At 34.3% G+C, this 25,403-nt stretch overlaps 1 protein-coding gene and 1 long non-coding RNA gene across 2 annotated transcripts in view; one reads left to right on the top strand and one right to left on the bottom strand.

Moving 5' to 3' along the window:
• LOC138331912 (uncharacterized) overlaps window positions 1-12,411 on the bottom strand; it is a 33,079-nt gene extending 20,668 nt beyond the window's left edge. Inside the window, exon 1 of the long non-coding RNA XR_011209748.1 lies at window positions 12,287-12,411. This is a non-coding gene — a long non-coding RNA (uncharacterized lncRNA). The remainder of the gene's footprint in view (window positions 1-12,286) is intronic.
• Window positions 801-21,576, top strand: LOC138331911 (glycosyltransferase 1 domain-containing protein 1-like). The gene is made up of 13 exons (XM_069279773.1): window positions 801-1,046; window positions 1,809-1,905; window positions 5,962-6,097; window positions 6,815-6,963; window positions 8,267-8,372; window positions 9,661-9,712; window positions 10,126-10,165; window positions 13,427-13,576; window positions 15,612-15,661; window positions 15,915-15,958; window positions 16,815-16,935; window positions 18,594-18,692; window positions 19,206-21,576. The coding sequence occupies exons 3-13, from the start codon at window positions 6,024-6,026 to the stop codon at window positions 19,356-19,358; spliced, it is 1,038 nt and encodes a 345-aa protein (XP_069135874.1). The 5' UTR covers window positions 801-1,046; window positions 1,809-1,905; window positions 5,962-6,023; the 3' UTR covers window positions 19,359-21,576.
• Window positions 21,577-25,403: the final 3,827 nt, after the last annotated feature.

Here is a 25,403-nt window from a genome sequence, read left to right as displayed (position 1 = left end):
TAACGTTAATACATAAACTATTATCATAAACTATTATCAGGTGAGCGATTAGGCCCATAATTTAAATAGTCATAAGCGTGAAGTCCATTGTCTAAAGATCAGTTATCCCATCAAACATGCAGTAAATCTTAAAACATACATGTACAAGGTACATAATCCTGCCAACAGAGATTAAATCCTGAGTAGCATATACAAACATACATGTATTTCAAATCTTTATTACACCTCGGTAACATTTCTTATAGATACATTTGAAATTTTAAAAGAATAAAATAAGATTATAAGAAAATACACGTGAGTGAAGATATATGGATCAAAGCATTAAATTAATTATGTACTGTATCTTTGCCGTACGTTAGTGATAAAATAGCAAGGCCGACAACTCATGAAGTCGATGGTAACTATATATAATAAAGAGTTATTCCCCTTGCTTCTACTTTCACTTTACACTGACGAAGACCAGAATGGAGATCTATGGAAGTGTTGCCTACTACGCTCGTCGGATGTGACACATGGCGTAAGAGATATTGATATTTGAATTATGAAGGTTAAATTACATATATATCGACTTTGTATAGGACAAGCTTGACATTATCATCATGAAAGGTACTGTACATGTTCAGTAGTTACAGTAGAACTAAATTAATAGGTACAGTATACAAATGATACATGTATATAGACAAGACATGTAGAGTATAATATACAGACTAAACAGATATTATACCTGTAAGCTATATATAGGTTATCAACTGTACGTTGTGTAGGTCAATCTTGATATTGGACTTGAAGGCCTATACATGTACATGTACACATACATGTATTGTATTACATTGGTGATAGAACAGATAAATATAGATCGTCCATTGATAAGCTTTAGGGTCACGAATCTGCATTACTATAGGCCTAACTACTATACTAAATAAAGATATTGAACTCTTTAACTTGCAGGTAGACATACATATCCTTGATACTCCAGGGGTTACGATCAAATGTGATCTCTACACCCCAGGACTATCTCATAGTAAAAACTGGAGGCAACAGAATAGGTAATTTACTTGTACATCAAAAGAGCCGTATAACGTTTGGAACACTGGTTGACTGCGTGGCTTTTAAGTTGGGCATCACTCTCTCTGTAGGTTTCAAATGAAATTTTTGCAGGCCTGTGATTGGTTCAGATTTTTTCCTCTGAGCTACCCTCAGTTTTACTACAGTTGGTAGTAGACTAAAGGTTACACCCTTGTGCACACGGAGTGCACGAGGTTTAGACTACAGGTAGACCTGGAGTGCACGAGGTTTAGACTACAGGTAGACACGGAGTGCACAAGATTTAGACTACAGGTAGACACGGAGTGCACTACATGTACGTGTGAACACGGTGTCCACTACAGGTGTACATCGTGTCCAGGTACATTGAGACCTAGACAGACAAGGTGATGTGTTACAGTTAGGGATCGGGGAAGTTTAAGTTCTTCAATTTGAAATAATATATAATTATAATTTTTAAGTGTTTATCTTTTTTTTTAAATTACAACATCTACAATTTAATGTACAGTATATATAACTATATAAAATGATATTTTTTTAGTATACATGAATAAAACCTTTTCACTACAAAAGTAATAAAAATTAATTTATATTCATTAAGAATATGCCTATTTAATTTTATATCAGTAGTTTCCATTTCATAACTTAAATTGTCTATATTACGTTTTATGGGTAAATTGCATGAAATATATATATATATATCATTTACATGAAATAGTAAATACAAGCATTTTCACAAGTCAAAAAACAACTTTGAATTGCAGCAAAAATCAGTCCTATTGTGCGTTTGAGATAGCCCAGGAGTGTAGAGATCGTAAGTGATCAGAACCTCTGGAGTATTGATGATGGTAGAAATAGAGTGTAAGTACAAGTTAAACAATGTGACATCATTGTAATATACATAAATTAAGCATAAAAGACCATACAGTAGTACTAGTTAGTGTTAATGTTGGTAGTAAGAATACAAATGTACACTTGTGTGACAGAAGACCCTCATTCTCAATACTCCAGGAGTTACTATCACTGACATTATATCCACTCCTGGACTATAATCTCATTGTAAAACAGGAGGCAGTGGCTCAGGAGAAAGAAAATTTGATCAATCATAGAGGCTTCCTTTGAAGATTACAGAGAGAGTGGCACTCGACTTCAAAGCCACAAAGTCAACCACAATGTTCTCTGATTTTATTCGTTTGATATACATCAAATGACCAAATGCAGCTGGAATTACCTATGACTTATGTTGCTTCAGTTTTACCAGGACATAGTTAAGGAGTGGCTATAACAACAGTAATAACTCCTATAGTATCGTGGATGCAAGATTCTTCATTTTAAGTTAAGTAGTGCATGATAAGATTTTCTCAGCACAGTTCAAAAGGTAGATAATACCCCACAAGTTTGAAACAAGTAGAATCTGACATCCAGCCAAAGGACTATGCATTGTTTGGGTCCTTTTTCTGATTAATTTGTTGTACTTTGTACCTCTCTAATTCAATTACAAGTATCCAGTAGTTACCATGGCAACTGAATTTTAAACTACAAAATGAAATATCTATCTTTACAATTAAATCAAGGATGTACTAAATATGTCAAATCCAACAATTTATTAATAAATAAAAGTTTTGAAAATAACATTTTTGTGGGCCAAAAAGGACCCAAACCATATATAGTCCTTTTAGTTAAGTAATGTTTTTAATATTCTATAGACTGGTGGCCAGTCGTACAGGAGAGGAGAAAATGTAGTTGTCAGGGGTTCTGTGAACACTAGCCAGCTGCTCAACTGATTGAGCTATCTGGTCACAGATGTTTGGCCCAGTCCAGTCCTGCTACATACATAATGCTGCTCATGACTTGTTTTAACACAAAATTTATTCATATTATCTATATAATACTGGAAAAAACATCTTTTTTCAACATTTTGAGTAGATTTTAAAAACACCATGATTCACCCAAACTCAGCAAAATTTTAAAAGCCTTTAAAATATTACAGATATATCTAAATCCATTGAACTTGAATCAATCAAGATGATGATAACTCGTCATGTACATAGTACTTGGGTTCATAGTTTTTTTATATTGATAGATCATATAATCAAATACAACAAACCTCATTATCTCAAAAATGACCTTTATCATCTACCACATTATTATCAACCATCCAAATTTTCTCTGATATACCAGAGTTACTTCCCCTTATTAACACTTTGTGGGTACATCTGATTTCATTCTGATCTACCAGAGTTACTTCCCTTCATTTACACTCCATTAGTAACTCTGATTACATTCTGATCCGCCAGAGCTAAATTGTACATCCCTTGTTTACACTCCATCAGTAACTCTGATTACATTCTGATCAACCAGAGCTAAATTGTACATCCCTTGTTTACACTCCATCAGTAACTCTGATTACATTCTGATCAACCAGAGCTAAATTGTACATCCCTTGTTTACACTCCATCAGTAACTCTGATTACATTCTGATCAACCAGAGCTAAATTGTACATCCCTTGTTTACACTCCATCAGTAACTCTGATTACATTCTGATCAACCAGAGCTAAATTGTACATCCCTTGTTTATACACTCCATCAGTAACTCTGATTACATTCTGATCAACCAGAGCTAAATTGTACATCCCTTGTTTATACACTCCATCAGTAAACTCTGATTACATTCTGATCCACCAGAGCTAAATTGTACATCCCTTGTTTATACACTCCATCAGTAACTCTGATTACATTCTGATCAACCAGAGCTAAATTGTACATCCCTTGTTTACACTCCATCAGTAACTCTGATTACATTCTGATCAACCAGAGCTAAATTGTACATCCCTTGTTTACACTCCATCAGTAACTCTGATTACATTCTGATCAACCAGAGCTAAATTGTACATCCCTTGTTTACACTCCATCAGTAACTCTGATTACATTCTGATCAACCAGAGCTAAATTGTACATCCCTTGTTTACACTCCATCAGTAACTCTGATTACATTCTGATCCACCAGAGCTAAATTGTACATCCCTTGTTTACACTCCATCAGAAACTCTGATTACATTCTGATCAACCAGAGCTAAATTGTACATCCCTTGTTTACACTCCATCAGTAACTCTGATTACATTCTGATCAACCAGAGCTAAATTGTACATCCCTTGTTTACACTCCATCAGTAACTCTGATTACATTCTGATCAACCAGAGCTAAATTGTACATCCCTTGTTTATACACTCCATCAGTAACTCTGATTACATTCTGATCCACCAGAGCTAAATTGTACATCCCTTGTTTATACACTCCATCAGTAACTCTGATTACATTCTGATCAACCAGAGCTAAATTGTACATCCCTTGTTTACACTCCATCAGTAACTCTGATTACATTCTGATCAACCAGAGCTAAATTGTACATCCCTTGTTTATACACTCCATCAGTAACTCTGATTACATTCTGATCAACCAGAGCTAAATTGTACATCCCTTGTTTACACTCCATCAGTAAATCTGATTACATTCTGATCAACCAGAGCTAAATTGTACATCCCTTGTTTACACTCCATCAGTAACTCTGATTACATTCTGATCAACCAGAGCTAAATTGTACATCCCTTGTTTACACTCCATCAGTAACTCTGATTACATTCTGATCAACCAGAGCTAAATTGTACATCCCTTGTTTACACTCCATCAGTAAACTCTGATTACATTCTGATCAACCAGAGCTAAATTGTACATCCCTTGTTTACACTCCATCAGTAACTCTGATTACATTCTGATCAACCAGAGCTAAATTGTACATCCCTTGTTTACACTCCATCAGTAACTCTGATTACATTCTGATCAACCAGAGCTAAATTGTACATCCCTTGTTTACACTCCATCAGTAACTCTGATTACATTCTGATCAACCAGAGCTAAATTGTACATCCCTTGTTTACACTCCATCAGTAACTCTGATTACATTCTGATCAACCAGAGCTAAATTGTACATCCCTTGTTTACACTCCATCAGTAACTCTGATTACATTCTGATCAACCAGAGCTAAATTGTACATCCCTTGTTTATACACTCCATCAGTAACTCTGATTACATTCTGATCAACCAGAGCTAAATTGTACATCCCTTGTTTATACACTCCATCAGTAACTCTGATTACATTCTGATCCACCAGAGCTAAATTGTACATCCCTTGTTTACACTCCATCAGTAACTCTGATTACATTCTGATCAACCAGAGCTAAATTGTACATCCCTTGTTTACACTCCATCAGTAACTCTGATTACATTCTGATCAACCAGAGCTAAATTGTACATCCCTTGTTTACACTCCATCAGTAACTCTGATTACATTCTGATCAACCAGAGCTAAATTTTACATCCCTTGTTTACACTCCATCAGTAACTCTGATTACATTCTGATCAACCAGAGCTAAATTGTACATCCCTTGTTTACACTTCATCAGTAACTCTGATTACATTCTGATCAACCAGAGCTAAATTGTACATCCCTTGTTTACACTCCATCAGTAACTCTGATTACATTCTGATCAACCAGAGCTAAATCGTACATCCCTTGTTTACACTCCATCAGTCACTCTGATTACATTCTGATCTACCAGAGCTAAATTGTACATCCCTTTCTTTACACTAGTACATCAGTACAAAGGGAAGTAACTCTGGTAGATATGAATGAAAGTTGACTGAAAGGTTAGTTGTCTACATCAGATATTTCCATAGCTACTATCTAATGAGTATAAAAGTTGGGATTAAAAAAAATGGTTTTGGACCAAAAACTTACATGAAATCAAATTGTGTTGAATTATTTTAAAACAAGTTTTGGGTTATAAAAGTTCACTGTACATTGAAGAGGAAATAAAAATTGTGGTCATTACATCCTATATTTTCTCTTCTTTCAAGATTCTCTCTTTCAAGCAGAATATGCTGCGATGGTTTGAGGCTTATGGCCAACACCTTTCACCATGGGAACAGCAATCCTATTGTTATCTCCTCTTACCAAGGGCTGTGGAAATTTTAGTACCATACACAGGATATGGTAAGTGACAGAACCGCTGTTCTGAAACACTAGTTGTATAAGTTTGTTATAAAATTTAAGTCTCTGAGTTAGTTTGCGTGCATTTTGTATAAATTGTCTTCTCTTCACATACAAAATTACTAAAATAAAAAGTTGAAATTTGCAAGAGAAAAAAAGATTACAACCAGATACTGACAAATTATTGAATTAAAGTATTAGAAGGTAGTCCTTTTCCAGTTGTAATCATGAGAACTATTTATAGGGGTTCCAAATTTCTTATGGGCTTTCAGGATGTGTAAAATCAAGGGAATTTTTTAAAGAAAATTTTCAAGAGGAGAAGGTTAAGGGGTGGTCTTAAAGCTTAAAAATACCTTTGGATCCCACCACTGCATTTCTATATCCATTGTGTAACCCTGGTCAATACTAGCCGCAATATATCAATCGGCTAGAGAGAACTTCTCTTTAGCTTGATCTGTTGAGCGTCAGACTAGTAACGTTAATCCAGAGGTTTTGAGTTTGATCCCTGGCAGAGGCAGGTAATAATTTTATTGTAAATCCTACACCCTGTTACAATTGTAATTATTTTCATTAAGTTTGAATATATGAACAGTTACATAATCTTTATTTTCTTCAACTGATTCCTATCCGACTCTTTTAATGAGAAAAGATTATTATATGTACATGTGTGCTTCTGATGAACATTAATCTTTATCCATGGCTGTAATGTTTTATTTGTAGCTCCCACCTAGAAGGAGCTGGTTACTCCTGTATCCTGTGGGATCCGGACACAATCCATGACACAGAGGAGATACAGGAAATCTCCCGTCGACACAACATCAAGATGGTCCTCGCCCTGCATGCTTACAAAGCTGGACGACATCTATTAGGTACATTTGCTTGCATCCCAGTTGAATCCATTATTTCATTTGTTCAAAAAATGACAAGGTATTGATTCTGATGCTAGTACTTAAACCTACTGAGAGAGATCTTGTGGTTTGGTCTCTGTATGGGAGTTAGGTGATAAAGGCACTTAAAGATTCATTCACTGTCAACTTTTCCTTTTTTATGTTAAAGATGCTCCACCGCTGACAAATGGTATTTTTTCACTATCAAAAACAGGAGGAGACGATTTAGTATTTTTCTTCGGTTACAAAAGTTACTTACTTTACACCATTACCACCATTGAAAAGTTTGAGCTTCTAATTTTACTTCAAGTTAAAAATATGAAAAATAATTAATTGCATCCCGAAATAATCTGTATCACTATATCCTATATGGAAGGAAGTATTGATTGCGCATGCACCAAAGGCGAAATGAATTATTTCATATTATTTTTTGTGTTAATTAGACATATATATACATGATCAAACACCAATTATTGTTCAACTGATGAATATCATTTATGCTTTGTCGGCGGTGGAGCATCTTTAATTTTCATGATGTTACTATTGTTGCTTCAAAGTGATGTCATAATGACATTAATGTTTGATGTAAATCTCTTTATGATCTAAATAATACTAGCTGACTTCATTTAGGCTGGATTACATATGTTCAAGCATACACTAGTAGTAAACAATAACATAAAACAATGTCATAGCATAAACCAGTTACACAAACTACAAAAACTACAGAAACATACGCTATTGGTGATAATATATCAGTTGTTGTCTGTTAAATAGTGCCAACATTTTGGATGAAGATGCAGAAATTGAAATTGTTTCTGTATATAAATCAGTATTTTTTTTCCAAAATAGAATTGAAAATGTACCTGTGCACCATACAAGAGTGTTAGTTTGTGTGTTGGAGTTTGGAGTGAATAGTATTGTATTGGAATGAGTGATGAAACAATCTAGTTGTGGGCAAGGGGGAAATAACTTATGATCACATTTGGGATTTTGGAACTCTTTTTTTGTTAAAGATAGAAAATTGAGAAGAAGAAAAAAGAAGTCAAAATGGATCGATGTCATGTTGATATCACTGCTAGCCACATCAGCATAGTCATCAACACTAATCAAACTGAGTGTATAAAAGCCCTATGTATGATACATACTTATGTTTATATTTATGTGATATTTTAATCTATTGATTTGGCAGTTATGCCTTAAAAAACTAATGAAATCTAATTTGACCTTATGATTGTATCTATTTTAGAGGGATTAATTAGCTAGTACTCTCTTTATTTCCTTATAGGAACTCCTCTGCCCTACATCCTGATATTTGGAGGAACGGATGTGAATGTCTACACGGCAGAAAATGATAAAATGAAAGTTATGACAGAAGTTGTGTCACATGCAAAGTATGTATGCTCTTTATAATCAAATTTTGTTTCAGCTGTTAAGCTGAAGTCAGCTACTTTTATTTTCATTTTGGAATCTAAAACAATGAGGTCATCAAATAGGTAAAATTGTTGAAAAAAATGTATTTGTTCTTTAGGAATTTCATCTATCTTTTTCATTGAAAATTTCAGCTACATTTACTTTTTACATACTTTGTATCTGCTCAAGATTTAAATCATATAAACCTATTTGTATATATGTATAAGTGATTTTTGACTGTCCATAGAAATAACTGATTATACCAGAACAGAGATTAAGTTAGAAAGAACATTACCAAAAAAACCTGTTAGCTGTTAAAAGATATACCAGCCATATTATCTGTATTATTTAGTTTAGGTTGTTAGCCATTTATGAATTCCGTATTTGCATATTACAGAGTTATCTGCCCTTGTGGGTACGTAATGATTGTGACGTCATGTGTTTTCGAGCGTAACGTCATACTTTTCGGAGAAAATGACGTGAATTGTGCTCACAAAATAATGACGTTACAATCGATACCTACCTGCAAGGGAGCTAACTCTGTAATATGCAAAGACGGAATAACAGCATGACAGTAACTAGTTGTAGTAAATGCCAGTAAAGGGCAGTAACTCAAAAAGTCCTAACATATTTTACAATGCATCATATGTTTGGTTTTATTTAGCATCAGATCCTATCTACACCAATAATTCAAAAATATTTTTTATGTAAGCCCTTCCTATCCTATGTGTATCATAAGCGTCACATTTTAGGTTGGTGTGTATATGTCATGTCAAGATTATTTGTTTATTTGATTATTTATTTAAGATGTATTTTAATCTACATGTATCTAAAGAATATGGACTTATACAGTATTACATGTATTTAAGTATTAAATTTTCTTTTTTACCATTTTATACACTTTTCAATATAGTCGTTATGTTTTAACTTGAAAAGATTTTATCATTCAAACTTTTTAAATCCCCTAAAACTACCTTTTTTTTACTTAAAAGTTCGTTTAAAATTCTGTACCATTGTTGGTGTTAGTTTGATCCTAAATTACCCTAGATGATTACCAAATGGGTCATTAAGGAAAAGCAAAAAAAACAATGTACATGTTCTATGAGGCTAAGGTATATTGTGTTGTGTCACCTTGTGATCAAGACATGCACACCAATATTAAAATGTCTCTGTCATTAGTATAGTGTACTTACTAATCGGGTTGGATGACTTGCCTGTTTATAACATTGATATTTAGGTCTTTGTGGTTTTATTTTTTGTATTCCACAGGGCTATTATATCATTTAACCAGTCTCTTCTTGACACTGCCATGAAACTTTGGGTAAGTATTTAAAGAAAAAAAGTTTAATAAAATTTGATTAAACAACAGTCACAAAACCACAGGTCAAATCTTGTTTCTTCTGTAGAAGAACAGGGAAAATACACTAATGATTCCTGTCGAGTGACCCAAGCAGGAATTATGCGTAGGTCTCCAGTGTGAAAAATTACGGCTCTAATCACTTAGCCATCAGCTGAGTGACAGAGATGGTATTTAAGACTATGTACAAACCACACGGACCTGCTCCTTTTACACTTCCAAATCAGACCATGGACATTTTTAAGTCACGCATTGTGCCTGTGATTAACTGATTTGAATGCTTAACAGTATATCCAACGTGAATCATCACAATTAATCATAATTATTTAAACGTGACTAGTTCTGAATATAACAATATTTTTTTTTCTCTTTTGAAGCCTTCCCTGGATGCAGATAAATGTTTTGAAATCAAGCAAGGTATGTTAATTAGTGCATTTTTTCAATTTTAGAATATGTGATTATTTTCTAAATATTTGAAAATCAAGTAATTGCTTACCTTTTAAAAGATTTATCCTTTACTGGACAAAAGTTACATATTATATGACAAAGACTGAGGATGAGCTTTTTCAGGGTAAATTAAAGGACTGTTGCGATGAATGAAACTATTGAAATGATGTCTGTAAAACGTCAATTTTGATTGGATTGTTTTCACGATCTAGATCGTAGAGCAAACATTGGAACCATTTTGGCTATATCATCAATGTTAGATACTGTAAATTTTATTGACATGCATCTTTGAAAGACCGTCAATGCACAGCCTAGTTTAGAACATAGTTGAGTTTCCATACGTATATATACTAAGGCAACAATATTCTATAGTTCTCTTTTAACCCACCATCATTAGGTGGTGGACTATTTAAATAGCCTTTCCCATTATCTGTCATCCATCTGTTGTCTGTCCATCCGTTAACAATTCCTGTTACCACTATCTCCAGGTGTATTTCCCAGATCTTTCTCAAATTTCTTATGTAGGTTCTCTATGACCATGATGTGCAGAAAGATCTTTCTGAAATTGCAAGTGTAAGTTTCCCTAGGGCCCTTTATAGTTGTGCATAAGGTATTTCGGGATTGATCTGGTAAATAGATCGCTAACAGGCTACCATCGTGGAATTGATAGCTGAAGTTTGTTACTGCTATTTCTCAAAAAGTGCATCTGTCTCATACTTATTTTTTACATGGAAACGAAACAACATGACTGATAAGATGCCATCTTGGCTTTTGTCACTTTGTCAGACAGTTCTGAATACACTGTAGGTCTATTTTCCTCAAATTTAACTTGTACGTTTTCTTGACCCTGAGTTTGCATATCTCGTTTTGGAACCAATCTAATCAAAATTAGAACTTCTATGTCGCTCTCCGTACCGTCCGCTCGTAGAAGTACGAGCGGACGGTACGGAGAGCGACATAGAAGTTCTAATTTTAATTACATTGGTTTTGGAACATATCTAAACGTAAAATGGCCGAGACCATATTACATTTGACAATTGAAGTGACTGTTTCTACTCAGGAACTTACAGTGTGAAAAATTTTATGTGATGTGTCCTTATTTGCATTCCAAAAATTGAAAAGGAAAGGCAGTAGTAAAGAAATGTTTTTTTCAATTACCAGACATGTATAATTGTTTGGTGGACACCAATATCCCTCTGGAATCTCATGTTTATGGCCCCACAATAAAGTGGGTAATATATTGTTATCTGCATCTGTCCCATTCCCAACGCGTTCTGTCTTATCCTAATTTGATAAGTTACATGTATATGGAGGCAGAACCATTTATATCTTACAGGCACTTTAGTCTGTAAGAATAAATATATACATTGTATTTTCATTGATAGATTGGCAACTAAGATCTTAAACCAGCACTTAAACCAATTGTCAGAGTGTGCAGGTACATGTATGTACATTTTGGTGACTCAAATTTAGCAAATGCATTACATTTGCGGAGAGTGTCTCTTGAACCACATTTGGTTTACAATCATGTAATTATATTTTGTAGTTAACAAAATTTGGAGGCTTACTTTGCTTTCATCTTGGTCATTTCCAACATTGATTTGGCAAATATACCTTACACTACAGAACTATCATTGGTCCATTTTGTCAGTATTCCGTGTTAATGACAATGGTTTTTGTTTTCCTTGATTTATGTTACATTGTATAAACTGTCGCCATCAAAATTGGTTCGATTTGTTTTCAGTCATCTCATATTATCTACAACGTAAGCGTATTTCCTTGCATTTATCAATTTTCTGACGATTCCATACTACTGTATATCATCTTATATTATCCAGTAGGCCCAATATAAACAAAGTTTATGGTAAATCTTTATACATATGTAATACATTATTAACATAACCAGACTTTTCTTAGTACATGTGCAAGTACTTCCAAATGCCGAAGCATAATCATATTCAATTTTTTATCTTGACACTATGAAATGTTCATGAAAACCCAGATTTAATCATTTTATGAAATTGTCATTCACGGCCAATCTTCAGTATATATATTTGTGGCACAACTATGATATGATCAGGCACAACTTACCCTCAATGAATATATTTTCATGGCGCTATCAGATGCTCAGATATGTAATCAACCTTCAGCATACTCTGGGCACGAATACCAAATGTTCAGGCACATTTAAACTTCATTGATTATTATATTTTCTTGGCGCTATCAAATGTTCAGATATATAACCAACCATCAGCATACTCTGGGCACGAATACCAAATGTTCAGGCACATTTAAACTTCAATGATTATTATATTTTCTTGGCGCTATCAAATGTTCAGATATGCAAAGGCAACCTTCAGCATACTCTGAGCACGGATATCAAATGCCGAGGCACGTTAAAACATAAATGTATAAAGCCAATCGTCAATATCATTTGATACGATCGTCAAATGTTGAAACATAACAGGACTTTGATAAACATTTTACGTGTCATTATTAATGCACAGGCATAGCCAAAATTCAGTAGCTTCTCGGTACGACCATCAGATTATTATTTTGTTTATGCATAACCAGATTCAAATACTTTCTCGGCACTATCAAAGATCCACTTTAAAATGTTCAGGTCATGTATTACAATTATATTTTGGGTTTCCCTTTGATCTATCCAATTCGCAGTTTATATAATCTTCTATATATATGCTTCATTATACCTCGGCACTAGTCCAGGCGTCTATCTAGCATAGCCAGCCACCAATATTTCAGACTATCAAATGTTCAGGTATTTTCAATTATTTTCGGGGTTTTCTTTGGTCTATTCAATTTGCAATTATTGCCAACCTTCAATATGTACCTCGGTACTAGTCCGGGCATGTTAAAATGTAATCGATTGCAACATTTCTATGGTGTTATCAGCTATCCAGCATGAGCGGATCTGATGCTTTCTCGGACATGTGCATACGTAAACATTATATTCTTATGCTGAGAATCGAACAAAAATTAAAATACAGCTTTACTAAGTACAAAGTTACTTAATGGAGTTAACAAAATAGCATTGGCATAATAGTACTTAAATAATATAAGTTATCGCTCTAAAGTGACATTCTACAATATAACTGTTTACTAAAAGTTTACAGATGTTTACACTGTTATAAAGTAGTATTAGTTTTTAAGTGCTGAAGAATGCATTATTGTGTTTTAATTTACTTACTGGCAACACGCGTTCTTTACCAGCTGTCGTGACCTGTCCATCTAACTTCTCAATCATTGACCACCTACGACAATCTGCTGGTGTGACGATTCCATCTGACCCTAAAATATTCCTGTTCGTGGGAGGAGTTCGACCTGTCAAGGATCCACTTTACCTAGTCAAGCACTTCGGAGGTAAGGTAAAATATGTCAAAACTGTAACGTCATCATAAAAACGATAAACCATTTCTCGGTACTCAAGGATTTTACTATCGCTGCTGTAATATCCACTTTTCAACTATGCGTCATTGATATAGCACTATAAAATGGGCAAAAGTTCCACTATACAAGAAGACACAACACGAATATATCGCAGTCTTCCAACACACGCACCACACACTTGCGAGTCCGTCCTTACATGGACCTGGTTGTTAATACATGTAGAACGTTAATTTAATCTCAGACAGCATTAAAGGCGCCTGTCTCCATATTTAGGTTCCCCTAGGGACCTTGTTGTGTATATTTCATTTTGGGACCAATCGGTCAACAAGATTGCCGACGGGCAACTATCTTGAATTTTAATAATTGAAATACATGTATGTTACTGCTGTTTTCTTAGGACGTACTGAAGATCTCATTATTAATGCACAGGCATAGCCAAAATTCAGTAGCTTCTCGGTACGACCATCAGATATTATTTTGTTTATGCATAACCAGATTCAAATACTTTCTCGGCACTATCAAAGATCCACTTTAAAATGTTCAGGTCATGTATTACAATTATATTTTGGGTTTCCCTTTGATCTATCCAATTCGCAGTTTATATAATCTTCTATATATATGCTTCATTATACCTCGGCACTAGTCCAGGCGTCTATCTAGCATAGCCAGCCACCAATATTTCAGACTATCAAATGTTCAGGTATTTTCAATTATTTTCGGGGTTTTCTTTGGTCTATTCAATTTGCAATTATTGCCAACCTTCAATATGTACCTCGGTACTAGTCCGGGCATGTTAAAATGTAATCGATTGCAACATTTCTATGGTGTTATCAGCTATCCAGCATGAGCGGATCTGATGCTTTCTCGGACATGTGCATACGTAAACATTATATTCTTATGCTGAGAATCGAACAAAAATTAAAATACAGCTTTACTAAGTACAAAGTTACTTAATGGAGTTAACAAAATAGCATTGGCATAATAGTACTTAAATAATATAAGTTATCGCTCTAAAGTGACATTCTACAATATAACTGTTTACTAAAAGTTTACAGATGTTTACACTGTTATAAAGTAGTATTAGTTTAAGTGCTGAAGAATGCATTATTGTGTTTTAATTTACTTACTGGCAACACGCGTTCTTTACCAGCTGTCGTGACCTGTCCATCTAACTTCTCAATCATTGACCACCTACGACAATCTGCTGGTGTGACGATTCCATCTGACCCTAAAATATTCCTGTTCGTGGGAGGAGTTCGACCTGTCAAGGATCCACTTTACCTAGTCAAGCACTTCGGAGGTAAGGTAAAATATGTCAAAACTGTAACGTCATCATACGATAAACCATTTCTCGGTACTCAAGGATTTTACTATCGCTGCTGTAATATCCACTTTTCAACTATGCGTCATTGATATAGCACTATAAAATGGGCAAAAGTTCCACTATACAAGAAGACACAACACGAATATATCGCAGTCTTCCAACACACGCACCACACACTTGCGAGTCCGTCCTTACATGGACCTGGTTGTTAATACATGTAGAACGTTAATTTAATCTCAGACAGCATTAAAGGCGCCTGTCTCCATATTTAGGTTCCCCTAGGGACCTTGTTGTGTATATTTCATTTTGGGACCAATCGGTCAACAAGATTGCCGACGGGCAACTATCTTGAATTTTAATAATTGAAATACAGTATGTTACTGCTGTTTTCTTAGGACGTACTGAAGGAATTTTATCTCAAATTTTATATATATTCTCAAAATGGACTCTATATTTGTGCATATTACATTTTAAGCTTTTAAAAAAAGTGATTAAACTTTTCAAATGGTTATTAGAATATGTTCGTATTGTAATTACTGCAAATTATGAAGTTATGTTTACCAAACTTCTACAGTGGAGCCAATTAAATTATAAAAAAAACCTGTTCACGTATAATAATATGACAGAATTCCTAAAAGAAACAACGTGTAGAATTCTATTGTTTGTTCTTGCTTTTGAATGCAGAATTTCATAAAAGAAGAAAAGATGTCTTCTACGTTTTTCTTGGATCCATGGTAAGCTGTTCAACTGTATTATCGTGGTTTTCGTTTCTGTTTACAATACACTGTAGACACAATTTGCAAACCTAACCACTATTTCTGTAATAACTTAGCATTGCTCATGAAAATGTATATAATCAAACATGCATATAGTTTTTTTAAACACTGCTGCGTTGTTGTTTCAAAATAATGAATTAAACAAAGTTTTTCTATAGTTGTGAATTGATTGTTTACATGGAATAAAAATGGTTGTTTTTTACTATTTAAGGCAGACGCTAATTTCTGTGATGAATTTACTGCAGGCATCAATGGGTATGTCATGTACTTAAACATATACAAATAATTAGTATGTTTTTGCGAAGTTTTATTAAGAATAGACCTACACTAACTATATCAGAATGTGCACCAATGCATTTGAAGACTTTTTTTGTTCTTCTACAATTTTGTAACGCTAAACATTCTTTCAAGGCCAATGTCAATCAAGATGCTAATGTGGTTTAATGGTCTAGAAGAAATAAAGACACGATGATTGATTTACATTTGAATCTTATAAATGCAAAAGAACCTTGATTTACGAATTTTCAGTTTTAGAGGAATTCAGCAGTTTTCTATTCATTTTATTATTTCATTTTATTCATCGCCGCCGTATTACGAATTTATTGAACGATGGCAAATTGTTTTAATTAATTTTCTAATGCTTTGTTTTCCGTTATGTTCGGAAAAGCAGCAATTTATAGTTCACGCAAAAAAATCCATGCACAACATGAAAACACCAAATAACACGGTCATGCATACATATGAATCAACAAGATTTAGACGCATTAGAAGATGATGCATTATGCATACCTATGTTTAGATATTATTTAGTTGACTAGCATTTAAAATGTTCAAGTCATTTATATCTATGGACACTTTTGAAATTTTGGAGTTCCTTAGGAAATTTTAGGGATGCAAAAGATTAAACATCGATGCCAGGGATTTCATTGAATAAAAAAAAATCTGAAAAAATAATAACTGAGTGTGAATCTTTTTTATATATTACTAAATGCATTCCCATAAACCATTAGGAATACAGAAAAAAGAGAAGCACTTACTGACGACAGAATGGTTTTAATACCAATAAAAGGATGGATGATTCACGTGTAACCCGGTCTGACCTCTATTGTAGAATACCCGGTGTTGTCCATATACCCGGTTTGTCTCTAGAAGATACACACGGAGCTATCAAAAACAGCTTTGCTCTAGTCAACTCGTCCCGGAGCGAAGGAATGGCTGTAGCTATTTTAGAGGTACATGTTGATCAGTGTTATTATAATTGACATATGGATATCTTTATAAATAAAATATAAAAAGCAATGCAATGACAAACAATTTTGATAACGGCATAAATAATGGAAAATGAATATAACCAATTGATAAACATAACATATTGCATGAACTATGAATTTATGCAAATAATAATACAAATATGACACGAAAATATTTCAAAATATCGTGAGCTCCGTGATAAATGACGATTATTGACATATTCTTATGAGAAAATAGTAAACGGTTTAATCATATTCGAATTTTGTTGACAATGACTGTCCTAGAACAATGAAAACATTATCTACGTTTTTAGCTCACCTGGCCCGAAGGGCCGTTGAGCTTATGTCATGGCGCGGCGTCCGTCGTCCGTCCGTCCGTCAACATTTCCTTTAAATCGCTACTAGTCATAGAGTTCTGCATGGATTGTAACCAAATTTGGCCACAAACATCCTTGGGGGAAGGGGAACAGAACTTGTATAAATTTTGGCTCTGACCCCCCGGGGGCAGGAGGGGCGCGGCCCAATAGGGAAAATAAAGGTAAATTCTATAAAACGCTACTTGTCCTAGAGTTCTGCATGGATTGTAACCAAATTTGGCCACAAACATCCTCGGGGGAAGGGGAACAGAACTTGTATAAATTTTGGCTCTGACCCCCGGGGGCAGTATAAATTTTGGCTCTGACCCCCGGGGGCAGGAGGGGCGGGGCCCAATAGGGGAAATAGAGGTAAATCCTATAAATCGCTACTTGTCCCAGAGTTCTGCATGGATTGTAACCAAATGGGGCCACAAACATCCTCGGGGGAAGGGAGACAGAACTTTTATAAATTTTGGCTCTGACCCCCTGGGGGCAGGAGGGGCGGGGCCCAATAGGGGAAATAGAGGTAAATCCTATAAAACGCTACTTGTCCTAGAGTTCTGCATGGATTTTAACCAAATTTGGCCACAAACATCCTTGGGGGAAGGGAGAAAGAACTTGTATAAATTTTGGCTCTGACCCCCTGGGGGCAGGAGGGGCGGGGCCCAATAGGGGAAATAGAGGTAAATCCTATAAAACGCTACTTGTCCTAGAGTTCTGCATGGATTGTAACCAAATTTGGCCACAAACATCCTTTGGGGAAGGGGAAAGAACTTGTATAAATTTTGGCTCTGACCCTTGGGGCAGGAGGGGCGGGGCCCAATAGGGGAAATAGAGGTAAATCCTATAAAACGCTACTTGTCCTAGAGTTCTGCATGGAATGTAACCAAATTTTGCCACAAACATCCTTGGGGGAAGGGGGAAAGAACTTGTATAAATTTTGGCTCTGACCCCCCGGGGGCAGGAGGGGCGGGGCCCAATAGGGGAAATAGAGGTAAATCCTATAAAACGCTACTTGTCCTAGAGTTCTGCATGGATTGTAACCAAATTTGGCCACAAACATCTAAAACAAAATATACATGCTCTAACCCCCCCCCCCCAGGGGGGGGGGCAGGAGGGGGCGGGGCCCAATAGGGAAATAAGAGGTAAATATTCAAATTCCTTCAGAAAAGAAACAATGAACCTGTATTCAGAACATGACTTGACATTACAAACCAGGTGAGCGATACAGGCCCTCTGGGCCTCTTGTTATCTTCATTTCGTCTTCATTTTAATGTCCTGAAGGCCATGGATCTAGGAGTCCCAGTATTGGTCCGAGATATTCCTGGAAATCGCTCCATAGTCACGAACGGCACCAACGGGCTCGTGTTTACGTCACCGGAAGTACGTATTCACACAAAACGTTTTTGATATTGCACCTACCAAAAGTATAGCAAGTACAGTGAACGAACGTATATCTGCGGTAATCTTTTGTTAAAGCTTTTTGAGCTTCGGATTTTGCGTTTAATAAAGTTATTCTATTCTATGTACCTGCATGTAACAACAATATCTTATAGAAAATGTATGATTTACACAAAATGGAAGGGTTTTCACACTATCCTATGTTTAGATTTTTTTTCCCTCTGTATGAACAATGTTCTGTTAAATTATAATCTTGCTAATCAGTGTAAATGTATTGATTGTTTTTGAAATTATATTTTTTCGTTCAAGAAAGGTTTGTATTAAAATATTATTTTGATTTAAAATCTGCTAAGACGAATGTACCTCTAATACCCTTTCCAGATTTAGTATATTAACACAGTGTAATACACTTGTTTGCATCTTTGTCTTGCATATTTCTTACGTTTTGTACTTGAAAGGTTTTTTTAGTGGGATATTATTTATATATTTTTACAGGAGTTTATCCAGAAATGTGACCTTCTGTTAGATGACCCTACTGTCAGACCAATGTTGGTGTCTAAAGCGACTGAATACATATCCAAACATCATAATGTGGCGGACGAAAGAACGAAATACATCAAAATTACCTCAATAGTTTTAGACCCGTGAACGCTAGCAACTGAGGTCTTATCCAATTTTATGTATTATGAACATTTTAAGATGTTACATCGCAGACGAATGATATTTTTTTCTTTTTCAAAATCAGGTACAGATAAATTATTATTTCTCTTCAATTACAACAGTTACTTACATTTACACCATTATCACCATTGCAAAGTTTGAGCTTATTTGACTTCAAGATAAAAAATATTAAAAGTAACTAATTGCGTCCCAAAACAAGTCCACGGCATTGTGCTCTGTATGAAATGAAGTACTGATTGCGCATGCACCAAAAGCAAAGTAAATTATTTCATATGTATTTTTGTGTTAATTAAACACATATAATGTAGGTGCACGATGAAACTTCAGTAATTGTTCAAATGAATGGTATCAGTTATGCTCTGTCAGCGGTGGAGCATCTTTGATTGCGTCCTGAAATAGCCCATAACAATATGTCCTATATGAATGACGTACTGATGGCGCAGCCACCAAAGACAAAACAGCTTTATTTTTATTTACTTTTGTGTTGATATACATTTATGTCGGCGACGGAGCATCATTAAAACATGGTCTTTACTATGAATCATTGATTACTTGATTTAATAATGATACGTTTTAAATCATATTTGATTGATATAGAATATTAACGAATTAAAAAGCTACATTATTTAATATTACTAATACTTATTGATAATGTAATATGAAATGGTTGTTTTTAAATCTTTAATTGGTTTATAATGATACTTTTATTTATACTGATATTTTACCAGGTAAATTAACAGGTTTAATTAGAAAAAAATCCGCAAAAAATTCATTTCGTTTAAAATTAATAGATTTTGCTTCTACAGTATTTTGCATCACAGTAAGAGAAACATGTCTCAATTAATGTGAAAATAGTATAGGGGCATTTATTATTTTTTTTCTGAACTGGTTAGATAAACAATAATTGTAATTCATTCTATTCGTATACACATAATAGTAATTGTCACTTGTTGCATGCGGCCAATTTCGATGACCTTCGATGTGTGTTTTATCTATCAATCTTACACTGAAAGAATTTATTTTTCAATAATAGAAATTGATATATTTTTGTACAAGTTCGTTGATGCTATTTCAATCATGAGAAGGGTTGATATTACATGATATTAATAACAAATATACCATGTTTTAATAGTTTGATATTATTTTGTTAAGTTTATTGTCTGTGATATAATAAGTGCTAAATTGGTTTTAAATTTATTGATATTATTATGAGTTTTCATGATATTGGCGATACTAAGCGAGCGTGTTACCTACGAGTACTGTACGAAAACAAACTGTCTCAATATAAATGTTATATTCCAAATAAGGTGTAATGTCCAAACATTGAGATGAGGCCCTTCATACTGTATTAAACATGACATTTTTTTTACACGTGTACATTCTTTTTCCGGCTTGGTCAGCTTTAGGCTGTTCGCGGTGTTCCAATTTTCGCACTAGTCATCCTAGATGAATTTATGTACACGCAAATACATTGCACTTGAACATATGTTGGCGGAAATTTCAAGAAAGCGAATTGAGCGAAGACTTCCACACGGCGAATTTGTTTTACATTAATTCCTGAGGTACATGTATACAGCTTCAGAGTTCAAAACATATAGACAAAAATATACCTCTATGTAGACTTGGCCATTGACATTCAGGAAAGAAGCATTTGTTGTAATGAATAAATTTCTATTTTTTATATCATGACTTTTGTTACTTCGAAAAAAACTGATATATATACATTATCGTGTATAAAAAATAAATCTCAACGACCTTCCTGTAGTACTTTCGCCATTTCATGATGGTTCTTACATCATCATGTATATATATGTAAAAATGAATTATTTCTATTTTGATATGACAATTACCGAGGGCATTAACCATAACACCACAATGTTATGATTATCAGAGAAATGGTCTGAGTAATGGATAACCTTTTACAAAATACCGTTTAGTTTTATGACTTTATGTTACTTCTTATCAGTTTTCTACATCAAAATGACATGCATCCTTCATTAAAGATGTGCCAATAGGTATCTGAACGTTTATACATGTGTATTCCTATAAACTTATATCAATATTTTTGGCCTATGTGCTGGTTTGCGTTTTCCAATATGTGATAAATCGTCTATATTATTCATAGACCATTGCCATAACTGTATCTTCAATTTATTTTATATAATTAAAGTAGCTGTGAATCAAAGGACTTGGTTTATTTAGTTATCTTTGGTGTGGATTAAGACAAATAACCTGTTACATCGACTTGCTGCTATAACTGTTTGTTTGCGCTAGTGATATTTTCAATGAATGTCTCCATGAGAGGCCTTGCATTCTTGCAGGACTCACGATCATGGTTACGATTTTTGCGATCAGAAGCGCATTGCAAAATGAAAGCGTAAAATAATCTAGTTATAGACAGCAACCATTTTATAAGACTACCGCGTAGAAACATAAATCATCATGTATAAATAATTAAATCCTGCGTGTAACGAGCATTTTCATTGGCTTCATAATTTTAATTTATAATTTTATCAGCTTCTGATTGGCTGTTACAACGGCGTTATGATTTCATGGAAAAAACGTCCCGCAGCAAAATTGATCATATTTAATAATTATAAAAAATGATAAAGTAACTAATAGCAACTAATATGGATTCTTACTAAAAATAAGTTACCATGATATAATTTAAGTTTTGTATTTTCAAAAAGTATATATTAAACGAAATTCTTTCCCTAAAGTGAGAGTTGGTAAAATTGTGTATCCCCAACCATTTTCTAAAAGTTGTCTCCGTTTCATACCTCATCTTCGGCCTTTTTACACCCAGATTATTGTGTTATATCTCCATAACAAAATAGTCTACCCTACCTTGTAAGTAGAAACATTATAATAATTCCACCCTGATTGTAACGAGCGATTTCGTTGGCTTAACAATTACATTATCATGTAATAACGTAAAATGACATTTCTGTTTGTATCATCGCATTTGATCTTAAAATGAAAGTCCGTCAAAAACAACATCCTGAAGTTATTTAAAACTTAAATATATATTCAGCTTGTCTTGTCTAAATGATATTACCTACAGGAAGATATCATAGATAAAACAACCTGAAACTTCTGAAATACGCGTGTTAACATGCAAACCCCGCGTTGTACCTTTCTCATCTGTGACTCACTACAAAGGATCCTAAAACAAGAGTTCTATTTTTGAGATGTTGTAAACAAAAAGTAAAAGCTATACACTTGTTTCGTGTAAATGAACGTGCGTGCATGCCATTAACTGCTCCGTTTGTTGTGGGTGATTTCTCCTCCTTGTTTACACGTGTCTTACGCTCTTCTAGCTACTCTGATAGTGAAACTGGTCCATAGGCCTACGTGTTGATAGAGACGCCGGTAACACAAATCGGAACAGCATGGAATTTACATTCTAAGGTCGATGGTTATCTACTCCATCTAAAATATTTTCTTTTTCTTTTTCTGTTTTATAATTATATATATAAATGACATATTTTTTGGGTTTATCGTTTAATAATTATAATATACTTTAAGGTTTGATTAAATATAAAGTAAGAATCCTAACAAAATCCAATTCACGTTCTGAGGTCGATAATTATGCTCACTCTAAAATATGTTTTTCTTTTTCTATTCTGTATTTATATTAGTACCATAGTTTCTTGTTTAATGATAATAGCAGACTTTGTTTAGGCTTAGGGTTACATACATTGTATTGGGTCACGGACTTGTCTTTGGTCATACATTATATAGTAAATGTTCAGTACAATATAAACCACAACATAAGACAGTGTTCTAGCGTCAGATCATTACACAAAGTAAAGTACTACAGAAATATACCGTAGTTATCATATGTCAGTTTGTCGGTAGCCTTATTATTGTAGTGCAAATATCTCGTTTTTGTTTTGGTCATGTTTATCATTGCTTGATCAGTGTAGTCAGTATACTACTACATACAAGACTCCATACTGATCGGACAGCATGGATGGACTATATACTTACACAATGTAGCTCATAAAATAACTTTTGTTGTTGTACAAATTATTAAGTAATATGTCTCGTAATTTTATGCTCACGAATCAGGATGAGCTTTAAATATCTAGTTCAACACCAACAAAATACCAATATTTTTAGAATTTCAATACTAAGAATGATTTAATTCTACGAAGTCAAAAAGGGCTCAAAATGAATATCGGAAGGACTGCCAAAAATTATAACTATGACGTCTACAGTACAGAAAAGAGACTGAAATGATTAGGTAGTTGTATACCATGTTAACGGTGATATTAGTAATTATAAAGCGACTTTATCAGCTACGTTTTCATCTAAATATACATAAAGCTTAAAAACAAGAATTATTACAGTGTAGACATTCTGGTTTTATTGGTTTAACGTCCTATTACCAGTCAATGTCATGTAAGGATGTGTCAGGTTTGTTGGTGGAGGAAAGCCGGAGTACCCGGAGAAAAACCACCGACCAGCGGTCAGTACCTGGCAACTGCTCCCCATGGGATTCGAACCCGCATCCCAGAGGTGGAGGGCTTGTGGTATCGGCCACCGCGGCCCCTTACTGCATACATTTTAGATTCTATATTGTTACAAATGTTTATAAAGCACCTAACACGATTTTCCGTGCCTTTGAATGATCTTCACATCTTAATTCATCAAAACTTATGCTTTTTAATGGATTACTGAAATAAGATGTCAAAATGTTCGCCTATTTATGGCACATATAACTTTTAAAGACAACATAGATTCATCAGTATTGTTAAACCCCGATAAAGTATACATAATTTCTCCACCTGTAAGAACTGCATACGTCATACGTTTTACGTTAAGCGATTTCCAATTGCAGATACGCCACGATAGCGGGATAGGTAGAGAGGCCACCAGTCCAGAAAAATCACTAACATTTAGCTTGATTATTTCTGTCGCTTTACGTATATCGCACGGGTAATGTGAAAGATGTAATTTTAACATTATATTCGGAATATGTACAAACCTGAGCTTGTGGATAATGAACACACCTGACATTAATTTCATAAATTGGTCAACATTATTTCTTCTCTTGTATCATAATATTCACAAATTTCAACACATTTTTTTCCGAGTCTTCAGGTGAAGTTAAATCTTACCCACACTCTTAACGATGAAGAATTTTGTAATCTCTTTGACATATTTCTTGTGTCATCATTTCTTGCTATATTTACACAACCAAACATACCGTATCAAACCGGATGCTGATATTACATCCTTATCCATCAACTCACATTCCATTAGAGAGATATCTTGATGATGTCTTGCGATTTAGCATGCGATGCACATTTCAATGTTTACTACTATTTAATATTCTCTTCATGTTCTAAGTTTGATTAGAAAACCATAATAATGATTGGCAGAGACTTCGAGAGTGAATTTCCTAATACTGCTTAAGCTGACAATTGTAATGCAAGTGAGAACAGCTTTAATGTTGAGGTAAAAATTATATTTCGAATGGTTTGCAGATGTCCCCTGTGATATCGGTCATAGTTTCAAGGTCACTCTAAAACAAAAATTAAAAGTTTTTTTAGAAAAATTATAACATAATAAGAATTATACCGATGACCTAAGATGAGGTAAAAACGCCAAACAAATGTGACCTTCTCTGCGTAATCGATATGTGTTAACAGTGGAGATTCATTTCGCTTTTTGGCCGTCTGGCGCAGTGATAGTCAAGATAGTCTAAATAGCTAACACGCAATAGGACGACGGCGGGAAACATAAGTTGACCCACGTAATGAAAATTCACATTTATTTTATCTAAATAAAATCGTTTAGAAGGTGATGATAAGTGTATTACTAACTGTAAGCTTATAACTTGTACGACTCTAAAAAAACATTAATTTAGTTTAACATTTCCATTTTGAAAATAAAAAGCCGTTTCGGAAAAGTAGTGGACCTTTAAATTAAAGTTATATGTACCGGAACTTGGTGAAAATTTGAACATGTCATGTTTTCACCAGTAATCCATTGAAAACCACC

Source organism: Argopecten irradians, chromosome 9, assembly GCF_041381155.1.
Source record: "Argopecten irradians isolate NY chromosome 9, Ai_NY, whole genome shotgun sequence".
Lineage (NCBI taxonomy): Eukaryota > Metazoa > Mollusca > Bivalvia > Pectinida > Pectinidae > Argopecten > Argopecten irradians.
Note: the sequence above shows the minus strand (reverse complement) of the source record. Positions and strands in the feature narration are given on the sequence as shown.